We start from the raw sequence: 12,170 nt of genomic DNA, 5'->3' as shown, positions 1-12,170 counted from the left end.
TGTCAGCTTAGGGTCAGAATATTTTCTGTCTGATACCACACACTCGGGTACATCCAAGCAAAGTATACTTCAAAAAATGTATTGCTTCCTCTTGCGTTCTCTGTGCATCACTCCCTTACAAATTCAGTTTGTTCATATTTTTTTATTCATTAGTACAGTAAAATGATACCTTGCACACTTAAATTACCTACCGCATCTTTCACAGTAAAAATACTGGTTTTACCCAATTTATTAGCAAAGGATAAACTTAAAATACTATATCTGAAGATTGTCTATTGAAACTGAAATATTTCTGTAGTATTTTATAGAATTGCTACTCGTATATTGATAGCGCGTAGGCATTAGATTAGTATGAGAACTGATTTTCTGAAAAGAGAAATGTAACGTGTTGCAGTGCAGTTTGTCTTTAAGTTTGTATAGTGGAGTAATTTCAGAAAGCTCAAAATATTAAAGTCCTTTAACTCTCTAGAAATATTTATAGAGAAGTGTCCGATTCATATGTCATGTTTTCACACGTTTGAAAACTGCCTTTTAATGCTGTTGGGGGTTTTTTTGTTTTGTTTTTTAATATAACTGAAATACTAAGAGTATGGAATGTTGACGGAGGCAGCAGGTTTTGCAATTCTTCTGTCTTCTACAACCTAGAGTAAACAGATATTGAGTTTGTCAGATGTGCCAACGAGGAAATAGAACTAGAAATTGGAATTCTCTGTGTACTTGTCTACCTAATATCACTTACCTCGGAAGACAAAAAGTGACCACAACAGCTCTGTTAAGTCAGGAAGACACACGTTCCTGTTTCTGAAAGGATCAGCTTAGTCTTTGAAATCATCCTCTTGTTAGCTTTTTGTCAGGGAAAATGTACGTGTAGTCGGGAAAATGAAAATGTCATATAAACTAGATCAATTTTTGGTTTTGTTTACTTACTTTTTAGTACAGTTGGCAAATTGATGTTACTGTTAATAATTGAATTTCATTATAAACCTTGAAAACATTTTGCGTCCTGATTCCTGCTTGATGGCACAAGATGCGTTTCTTACAGTAAGTACTTGTTGAGGCAAGCTGAGGCATAAGCCCGATTCCACCAAACCTTTAGTTCTGTAACTAACCTCTCTGTCTTCCCTGGGACATTGAGTAATTGCTCCCTTAAATCTGGTGATAGCTGTCAACACGGAGCATGCTGCGCGTTCCTGCGTCTGGTTGGTTTGTTGGGGTTTTTTTGCTGACACTTTTAACCATGTGTTGCCTCTTCTTTTCGATAGACATTTGTTACCTTGTTTGTTTTAATACTGATTTTATACCAGGAGTTGGAAACCTGCAAAGATCATCCAGTCAGCGTAGCACGCTCACATACCAAAGAAATAATTATGCTCTGAACACCACGGCTACCTACGCGGAACCCTACAGGTCAATGCAGTATCGACTGTCGGAGTCCAGCTATAACAGGCTGCAGCATGCAACGCCTGCCGATGATGGGACCACACGGTCTCCATCCATAGACAGCATTCAGAAGGACCCCAGGCAAGTCCATTTGTGCTTTCGTGAGCTATACATATTTGCCGTAATAAGATTTTTAATACAGTCTTTGAATATATATGGCGCTTGTGCATATTCCAGTCTTACATTGTTTAAACAATCATGACTAATTTAGATATTAAGATCTATACCTTTATAGCCAAGGTAGTAAATGCAGTCTGCTCGTTACAGTAAGAAAGAGCAACTTTCACGCATTTGGTTGCGATTACATTTTTCTTCCATGCTTATTTTCATGTGGAAGTTATTACAGGAAATACTTATAGATCTGATGAGAATTGACTGTATTATTCCAGATATTTTTCAGTAACTCTACAGAGCAACCTGTAATATTGTAGTAAATTTTCTCTTTATGGGGATCAGGGTTTGAAAATTAGAAAGTACATACCTAATTTACTTGAATTAATTTTTCATGATCAGCCTGTTTAAATTTCAAAACAACTTAAGTTTAATAATTATATGTAGATGCACCATTTTGAAAGCAAATACACATTCGTATTTTTAAAATAGTTACTAGTTTGATGTTGCAAATATATGTTCGCAGTGCGGGCATGTGACAAGTGTAACACTATCATTATAGTTTATTAGAGACACTGTTTATTAAAACCTTGTATTTTAAAACGGGAGTATCAAAACCCAGTCCATGCAAAGCTTGGAGGAACTTATGGTACTATTTGTCTTCAGTGTGGGCATGTATAACTGCTGGAAATTCCAGTCTGTCCTCAGGTTGCCAGTTCATTGACGCAGCTTCTAGACACGCTGTGGTCGTGAAAGGACTTCACATGCTCTGCTGGCTTAGAAAGAACTGAAAGCAGAGCACCTCATACTGGAGGATGTGCACCCCAGTGGTGCCTCAGGAGCCTTTCATATGGAAACATCAGGGCACCAAGCAAACTTTGAAAAAAGATGGCTGGCAGCTACGGTAGAGCTTAGGGCAGTGTGTTGCAATAGCCTCAGACTGGGCTGTTTGAAAGCGTGACTCTAGAATGAGCGAGGGAGCATTCAGAAAACTACTGGCTTTATTAGAAAGACAGTTTTCCCTAAGGTCATTTTATCATTAGCATGGAGAAATAAACCTCTTAAGTTTTTGAGCAGTTCAAGTGAGCACATAACTCAGCTTTCCCATTGTGGTGGCTGGGAATGCTGGGGAGGCCCAACTGGCCAGGCTAGCATTAGCCTTTGGCTAGCTCCCCAAATACTGCTCTTGGAACGTCCTATATTTTTTAAATTTACTTAGATTTCTGAGCATGGGAAAACTTAGATACTACTTTTTTTTCCTTTCTTCTCAATCTTCCTTTACAGAAGGAAGGTGGCCCAGCAAATACTAATGAGCATATTTCTAAATCTGTGAATTGGGCATGGATATGTTTAATGACTGTTCCAGGATTTGTCTGTGCAAAGTCATTCGTTTAATGAAGGCAATTTAATTTTGATGATGTTAAGTTTACAATCCCTGAATAACTCCAATTATGCAAGCTTCTTGCATCTGATCGTGACGATGAAACTTCAGGCTGCACAGCTTTTGTTGAAGTATAATTGACTTCAGACTAGGCAGAACGTTGAGCGCTGAGAAGAAAATTGTGGAAGAGACACCCGTGAGCAGCATCATTAAGTAGGCGTCTGTTGCAGTCTATATTTAAGTTTTGGGAAATTTCATGTAGGTTGCAGTGTTTAAGGAGGTATAATTTTCATGTACATATTTATTTGTGATCAGCAACCAAGCTAACTGAAGAACACAGGATACAAAGCGTCCTTTTCCAATGGGAAGGCTAAAAGGCGGTGTGACTCCTAGTTTTTGTAATACACCCGTTTTTCCTCCTAGTGCTGTACTCCAGAACAAAATCAGCATTGTTGAAAAACACTTAAGATGCTCTAGTAGTTCTACTTGGTAAATAACCATACGTTTATAACTAATGCCTTCTCCTGAATGTGTTGATCTAATGAAGGGAGTTTGCTTGGCGAGATCCAGAACTGCCTGAAGTCATTCACATGCTCCAACACCAGTTCCCATCGGTTCAGGCGAATGCAGCTGCCTACCTTCAGCACCTGTGCTTCGGGGATAACAAAGTGAAAACGGAGGTACTGTACTGCATGCTTTCTGTTCCTGGGGAAAACTATAAAACAAAACTAGATCTCTCGCCTCTTTTTGTGGTTTTCTCATCGCAACACAATATTTCGGACCCTTTCGTGTTTCTGTTCGTACCAGATGTGTGACAATACTGAAGTACCTCGCTGTGTGTAATTACACACACAGAGGCTTTTTCCTGTCATAAGAGGCTGCTTGGAAATTATATGAAAATATTTTACGTTCAAGTTGTGTAATCTAACAGAACTATAAAGTATGTTTACCAGAGCCTGGTTTTGTGTAACCTGTTGATGGTTGGAGACTAAGAAAAACAAGAATTCTGGAAGGCTTTCTGCTGGCTTTTATCAAGATGCTTAAGGCCTCGTAGGGAATGAGTGAGCTGTCAATCAAAGGAAAGCAATCCAACCCTAGAAATATATAGGGGATAGTATTTATGCCAATATGATGTGGAGGAAGGATACATCTGAGTGAAAATTCAGGTTGTTATTGAAATTTCTAGAAACTGTTTGCATTTGGAGACCTGCCCTTTTTGCAGAGCAGCTCCGAGCTATTGATCTGAAGGATTTTGCTTTTTCTTTCATATCATATGTGTGTGTTACCTGTTATTTTCAGCATAAATCTTATTTATGTTAATAAAACATTGGTGCAACATTTATAAGAATATAGCCCAACATAATTCACTGTTGCTGGAAGGCAGATGAAAAGATGGTGGTGGTTTTGATGTTCCGGTAAGGATCACAGTGATAATCAGATGTAGACAGATTTATAAGGCAGTCTTGCTATTTTATAAGGGATATGACGGCTTATTTAGGCATTCTTGGGGTATTATTTGTCTGCACATGTTCCATCTGTAGGAGATCTTGTGTTTCTTCACTGTCTCCATTTTCATTATTACAGAATTTGTTTTATAAATTGTGGAATGTCTGCTTTAATTTTTTCAAAAGTACACAAACCTAAAAGAAATACACCAAAGTTTAAGCAGAATTTGAATGCGGTGTTAACTTGTATGTCATGTATGAAGTGGTGTCTCGATTGCTTACCCTACTTACCATTAGAAATATTCGATGTGTTTTTAAATCAGTTCAGGTATAAAGTATTATAGACATATTATACCATATAATCAAGCTCATAAAACCTTATCCAAAGAAAAAGGTCATCTTTTTGATTTAGAAGACGAGTTACAGTAGGCAGAGACACATTTATAAATGCAGCCTGCCTTCCTCTTAGCGTGGGGAATTTTGGAACAGAAAATTTCTCCTTTTCAAACAGAGAGGATACGTGTACTGACAGTTATTTCTTTTGAATGGAAGTAATCAGCTGTTAGAAATTCTTAGAATACTACGACAGAACAAATGTGATTATGTGGCTTCTAGGAGAAAAGAATATTCCCGTGCTCTGGGGAAAGCGAGCCTTACGTCAGTGGTTCCTGGTGAGGGTTTCAGTCACTTAAGAAGAAGCTATCCCTCGAGTCGGGATGATGGGTCGGGATCAGCGTGTTCCGAAAGCATGATGGTACCTCTGGCAATGGGAAAGTTGCAGTTCATGTTCCCTTCAAAGCAGAGGCCAGCACAAGAACCTGTTGGGAATCAGAAAGGATCGTAATTACTTTAGTGCCAAATTCAGTAAAGCCTTATTTGAGGTCTGCTTTTGTATTTTCATTCATAATTTAAATTTATTGTTTTATTGCTGTGGTAAAGACCAGATTAATTTACTAGGCTATTAAGGATATTAAAAACCTAGCAAAATGAATTAGAATGCTTGCATTGCTAAAACCTGAAGGTAAGCGTAAGAAACTGCTTATTGTTGGGGAGGAACCTTTACCATTTCAGTGAGCTATGAAACTACACAGAATGAATAAATTACACTTCCATGTAATGAATATCTGTGAATACATACAATGCTGATATATTACTTCATTAATGTATCATTTTACAAGAATTCTGATTTTTTTTAATTTAGAAATTTAAATGCCTGTTCAAACTGACAACAGCTGCTAAGTTTTAAAATACTTAATGATACTTAATACTTAATACTTAAATACTTAATACTTAAAATACTCAACAAAATACATATCTTAAGGATGGATTTCTAGTCCATTTTTGTTTTGAATTATATACACAAAAACTGTATCTCATCAAGTTTTGAGAGCAGATTGAAAAAATGATAAAGCTATTTTGTCAGTCATAACTTGTGCCTGTACTGTGGATGTGTAGTGTAGAAGTAGTGTTTGATGTGCTGTGTTGGCACACGACAGGGAGATTTAACTGAAAATTATGAATAGTTGATTCATTATTTAGAAACAGAACAGAAACAGAAATTAGAGCAGAAATAAGAATTACTTGTCTTGAAAAAGAGCAACTCTCTAAATTTTATTTTCTTTAAATAGCATCCTGCAGAATATGCTTTCAAATGTAGACTGTATCAAATAAGTAATCTGTGAGGTAATGTTCATTTCCTAGCTACAGAAATCTTGCCAGGTGAATAGCTTTAAGCTTAAAGTCCATTGAATGCCTTTAGATACAGATTCCTGGTGGCTTTTGGCACAGCAGTGACTTGTGTAACTGATCAACGCCAAACTTTCCATCCCCTGGATTTATAATTTACATATCTAGGTGTGTAAATAGAGGTTTCTTTTTGAAAAATACACATTTTAAACGGACATCTAAAAAAAATTTCCAAGCCAACATCTTTCATTTTATTTCTCTTATTCTACTTAAGGGGTGATTTGACAGGCAAAAATCACATTTGGTGTTGGTCACAGACCCTGCATTTCAGTTGGTTTTCCTCAAGCCTCTTCAATTTGGCTGTTGTAAGGTGGTGATTTTTAATTTAAAGTTAACATTTTATCATTTCTGTAAGTTATTTTGAACAAAGAAAAGTACTACATGGAAATGAAATCTCAAAGCAACGTTAATTTAAAAAAAAAATGTATGACAAAGAATAAATACAACTAACCTGCTTAAAGCAAATATAAACTTCCTTTTTGTTTTATGAAACTTCTGCAGAGTAGACCTTCCTTTTAAAAAGAACTTCAGATGTGCCAGTAGTTCCGGTTATATATGAATTTGAACTGATTTGGGTGTGTGTAGCTAAGTGTAAAAGTTGGCAGTTAAATCTGTGCAACTTCTTATTTCTAATAATCCCTTAAAAATATCCTGACGTATAGGAAATGACTTTAAAAACTGCATTACTGTGAAACAAAAATTTAGCAGTACCAATTCTTCTCTGAGCACAGCAAATGACTGAAAATGTCCATCGGCCTTTCAGCAAGGATGTGAGTGGTTCACATGAATTCTCAGTATGGTGTAACAACCAAGTTATTAAGATTTACCAAGAATATTTCTTCTTGAAGTAGAATGGAATGTACTGTTTTTGTAAAAACAAAACCTGTAGAGTGAAATGGGTGAAATCAATGGGTGCTGATGTTCCCAACATTCCTTTTTCTAGGTATGTAGGCTCGGAGGAATCAAGCACCTGGTTGATCTTTTGGATCACAGAGTCCTGGAAGTTCAGAAGAACGCTTGTGGCGCACTGAGAAACCTTGTTTACGGAAAGTCTACTGACGAAAACAAAATAGCCATGAAGAATGTTGGTGGGATACCTGCCCTTTTACGATTGTTGAGAAAATCTGTTGATGCTGAAGTAAAAGAGCTTGTAACAGGTAAGTTTTGAATAGAAACAAGCAGAGAACTATGATATGTAGATTATTTTTCTGAAGTGGACAAGACCGGAATTGCGTATATTGACTGGATTTTTGTTTGTGCGTTGGTATTTTTTGTGAATACAAAATCACTGATTTTGATTACTGACGGTTAAACTATTAGCACAGAAGTGCAATTCACGGGGAGATGTGAATCTTGAGGTAGCTGCACTAAAGCTCCTCTTAGGGTAAATTTTCCCTGTTATGATTCTCCCACATGCACAGCTAGGTCTTGGGTAGGTATTCCTTTATTGACTCCTAACATTTGTTGCGTTACTTGCATTTTTATCATGTGCTGACAACAGTTGTAAATAAGATCTTGCAGAATTTGTAAGATGGACCCAAACTACGTAAATGTGTGTTAAAGTACAGACAGAAAACTGCAGGTATGCAAACTACAGAAGCATCTCAGTGCCCAGCCTGCTGGCGGTCGTGGCAACTGGCTGTGTACGCACTCCTAGTCTCTTGAGCTTGAGGCAGCAGATTTAGCTTATAACCCATGAACCTACTTGGCACTTGGTGCAGAAATAGTAAATGGTTTGCAGTTCTAAAGCACAAAGGAACTCCATTTCTACCAAAACAAGGTGGATTTGTTGGCTACTGCACACATCTGCTATCTCTTTTTCTTAATATGGGAGTGATCTGTCTGTGAAGGTTTTAGGGAATTGAAAAATATGAGAGGGTAGTAAAAAGCAGTTTTCACTTTCTTAAAGCAGTTCCTCTTTCAGGTTTTACTAGCTCCCTCTTCTGATTTTGTTAAGCCACAAAGCTTAACTACTTACCTGCTAAGCAAAGCTGCACAGCAATGCACAAGTTAGAAGTATCAGAAGTGTCATACTGGGAGCATCTCCAAGTTATTTCCTTGCTTAGAAAAGCTATTAAGTAGAGAAAGGACTCTCTACAGAATGTATCATATGCAGGCGATTTTCCTTAAGTATTTTCCACATAAGCAAGCATTAAGATAACCTGCAGCTTTCATGTTCTCTGTAGAAGGATACAATTTTTCCCTCAAGAAGTTATGTGAATGGAATACTTAAAACTAGAATTACACATTAGCTTGCCTTTTCTGCTCTACAAAATTCATGTTTTATGCATCTAAATTGTTTGTGCTTTTAACATGGTAGAGATGGTTCCACAGACAAAGCCAAAGTCAAAATCTTAATTATAGAAGGCATTTAGTCACTATTTAAAAAAAAAAAAACACAAAACCAAAACAAAAAAACCCCCGAAACAAAACCCCAAAACATACACTGTTACCTTTCAAAAAATAACACATCATCTCTAGGTAAAAAGGTTTTTCAAATTGAATTTGAATTATAATTAAAGATTACTGCTTCAGAAAAAGTGACTCTTACTTTTTAACACACATACTTTCCATTTTTTTAGTCAGCTACAACAAAACGGAAAGTTGTGACTTAACTGTCTTCTGGTTAAGTCAGAGGCACTGAGTTCTGTTAGAGTTAGACCAACGCGGAATGCTTGAGAAGAATCCACAGCGGATTTCCAGAGCTTAAGGATTTTCTAATGCTTTCTATAAACAGCAATATAAAGAAAACAAGTGGAAAAGATCCAGTGATTATTTGTTTAATAATTTTAAAACTCCTTCACCTATGTCAGAACTAAACTAACAAACCCCACCCAGTTTACTATGTTCCGGATTAAGATAATGTAAGTACAGAGAAGTTGGAATCAATCTACACCACTAGAAACACTGTGTGTCTGATTTCTAGTTTAAAATTAGCACTTTTCATTACTGCTGAAGTTTATTCATGATTTTTCTCATAAAATGGATTTTCCAGTGTAACATTTCTTAATGAAGTACAATACTTTTCTTTTTCCTGAGGATGGTCTTTCTTCCTTACTACATGAATTATACTTTCATTACTAGCAGTATCAATTGCCTGTGAAAGATAACGGGTATATCTGGTGTCATGGCAAGGGAAACTCATCCAGTTCACTTTAATATGCAGTTAGATAGGGGAAAACTTTATTATCCCACATAAGTGAAATTAGAATAACAAACTTCTTGCAATCTATATAGATATTTTTCACATTAATTTGTTTATATAAAAATTTGTGAGGAATTATTTAGTCACAAGCAATCTTTTAGCCTCAGAAATTTTTTGGGAACATGCCCTGAAGATTAACTATGCTAAATCTGAAACACTAGCACACTGGGGGAGGGTTTAACTGCACAAACGTGCTTCAGAGGAGTTAGAAAACAGTAGGAGTACTGGGGTCTATAACTAATTAACAGTGACTCAAATGCCAAGATTCAAATGCAGAGATACAAAGACATGGATACTGAATAGAAAGTGACATTAAATACAGAAAGTGTCATGGCGAAACCACAAGAGCGTTTTAAGAGGGAAGCAAATCATCTTTTGAATGGCTGTAGATTATTTGGAAAGTAAACTGTGCTAAATCACTTTTTGTAATCATTTTATGAAAATGAAGTAATAGTTTTTAAAAAAAAAAGTCTTTAAAATGGAATGCATTGGAAGAGGATAATTTCACTGAGCTTGCTCGGCTCATGCAGCTCCCATCACTGCTGACCCATGGCAGCCTTGCTGTCCCATGCTCTGCAGTCGAAGAGCCCTTAGAAGGGCTGTAACACATTTCACTGGTTTCAGCACCGGTGCTTTCCGGAGGCTCCTGTGTTTCACATTCCAGAATGGCTTCGGCAGCGGGCAGCAGAAATATCCCTGGGGCCTTCCTGACTGTGTACAAGAGCCCTGTTCCCTGGCAGGGGGCACGAGGGGCACGCACTGGTTTATGCTGTCTGGTGATGTTTCTGCGCTGCAGTCAGCATAGCCTGGGCTCTCTTGCAGCCTAAGTCTGGAGATCTCTTTTTGTTTCTACATAATTTTTTGGTACATTGTCAGAGTTAGTTCAAGCTTATGTCATCATCCTCACAGAAGTTCACCCAAGTTGTCTTCTCGGTATACAGCCAGATCAGCAGTTAGTGCCTGCCGGTATTGCAGGGAGTGGCATAGCTGGCATGTGGAGTTTGATCTCTGGACCTAACTGGCAGACGTTTCCTCATCACAGGTCTTTGAACCTCCGGATATGTTCCAAGTAAAGACTGAAAAGAGGACTGTGTTACTCCAGAGTCTTGTCCTTTTTCCTTTTAATAGTAATTTCCTTCTTGAGAAGAATCCTTTTCTCCATTGTTCTCTAAATACTTTTTGAATCCTTGGAGGGGGGGCGACACGGATGGGCACACCACACCAAAACAACCCCCAAAAATGTCAGCCTGCGTGACAAATGTTTACCTGACACCCTGATTTGTGATGCTGCATCAGTTCTAAAAAATTGTTTCAGGGTAGGAGAAACACAAGAGGGAGCTCTGAAGTACCCTTGGTGAGTAACTTCTGTTAGCGAACGTAAAGGGCTCGCCTGGCTCTGTCAGTACTCCAATGTATAGTCCCTAAAGTTTGCCAGTTTTAAGACTAGCGCATGCACCTATACACTTTCCATCCAGACGCTTTTATTAAAGCTATTAGGATTCTTACAGTGACTTTATTGGGACCCCGTCTTATAGAAGATGTAGATCTACATCTTTAAACTTAAATTGTATCTCTGAACAATGTGTTGAGCATCTTCATTCTGCTTTCATCTTCCCACAGGATCTTGAACTATTTTTTTTCTCTCCCATTCAGCTTCTTTAGAGGAAAACATATTCTGGCTCATCGAAGTGGCTTGCACAGCTTGATATGTGATTTAAAAGCATTTTATTTAAAATTAAAATATTAAAAGCATTTATTTAAAAGCTATTTAAAAGCATTTTATCTACAGTTAAATCAGGGATATGTTTTTATCATTTTTTAATATTTATGCTAGAATATTTGATTCAAGAGCCAGAAATCTAGGTATTTTGCTATACTAGGTAATATTAAACATGACGTGGTAAGTTTCTTTGTTTTTGAGGAGGCAGACACATTCCTTAAGTGTTGTCCTAATTTTTATTCTTATAATTGAATCAATTTAAGTGACTGGCTAAAACTTTGGAGATGGGGATTTGTGTTTGTTGAAGATGTGTGTTCCTTGTCACTTTAGATGCAAACATCAAGGTAAATTCTCTGTCCTGTCTAAAACAGATTTTATGACAGAAATGTCCAACCATTGCTAATACCAAAGCAGTTTTGTCAGTGATAGCAACTGCAAATTTTCATGTAGGTAAGGCTGTCAGCTTTATCATGCTACTTACTTTAATTTCCTGAGTAGAATTATTTTGGACAACGCTCACAGAAATGTTGTTTTAGCATGGTTGTCTCTGAGAGCTGTAAGGGTCAGAATTTCAGCCAAAAATAGGGCAGGCAATCCCTGATCCAAAAAGATGTCCCTATTTTTATTAGAACTACAGAAGATTTTTATATGACGTTTTAAACTCTGCTGCAAAGCTTGCTGATAATTCCCGCCCCCCCTCCGCCCTGGTGCTGTCCCTGCCGATTTCCTTCCTCCATTATGAATTGTCCACACTTGGTAATGCTGGTATCTTTTGAACTTTAGCCTTGTCTTCTCAGGTTTTCCTCACCTCTAGGCAATGTCAGGCACTAAGAGTGGTTTGTGATTTTTCTGCTGTATTTTATAGTACACTCACAGACTAAGCAAGAACCCCAAGGCCAGCTGAAGCAATCAGTTGAATTACACACAAACTCAAGCGTACCCTGAGTAGCAAGCAGAAGTTCCTCTCCTCCCAAACCCAGAGATACTAGGGACCACAGAGATCTGCTTAGGTAGGTACCTGGACTTAGCACTCCCCTTGCTAGGCAGAGTTGTTTGTGAACATAGTGTTCACCAGTCTCCCAGAATGATGGAAGCTGCAGCTAAAAGCTGTTGAAAAATAAG

The 12,170-nt window shown here is 37.5% G+C and overlaps 1 protein-coding gene across 10 annotated transcripts in view; it reads left to right on the top strand.

Annotated features, from left to right (window-relative positions):
• The window catches only part of PKP4 (plakophilin 4), a 95,932-nt gene that overhangs the window by 64,091 nt on the left and 19,671 nt on the right, over positions 1–12,170 (top strand). For all 10 annotated transcript variants that reach the window (XM_075092677.1, XM_075092686.1, XM_075092682.1 and 7 more), the window contains 3 exons: positions 1,305–1,521; positions 3,480–3,612; positions 7,067–7,280. In XM_075092677.1, coding sequence (XP_074948778.1) covers positions 1,305–1,521; positions 3,480–3,612; positions 7,067–7,280 — 564 coding nt within the window. The remainder of the gene's footprint in view (positions 1–1,304; positions 1,522–3,479; positions 3,613–7,066; positions 7,281–12,170) is intronic.

The sequence above is a fragment of the Phalacrocorax aristotelis genome, chromosome 5 (assembly GCF_949628215.1).
Source record: "Phalacrocorax aristotelis chromosome 5, bGulAri2.1, whole genome shotgun sequence".
NCBI classification, from domain to species: domain Eukaryota; kingdom Metazoa; phylum Chordata; class Aves; order Suliformes; family Phalacrocoracidae; genus Phalacrocorax; species Phalacrocorax aristotelis.
The sequence above is the reverse complement of the archived record's forward strand: the minus strand, read 5'-3'. Positions and strand labels throughout refer to the sequence as shown.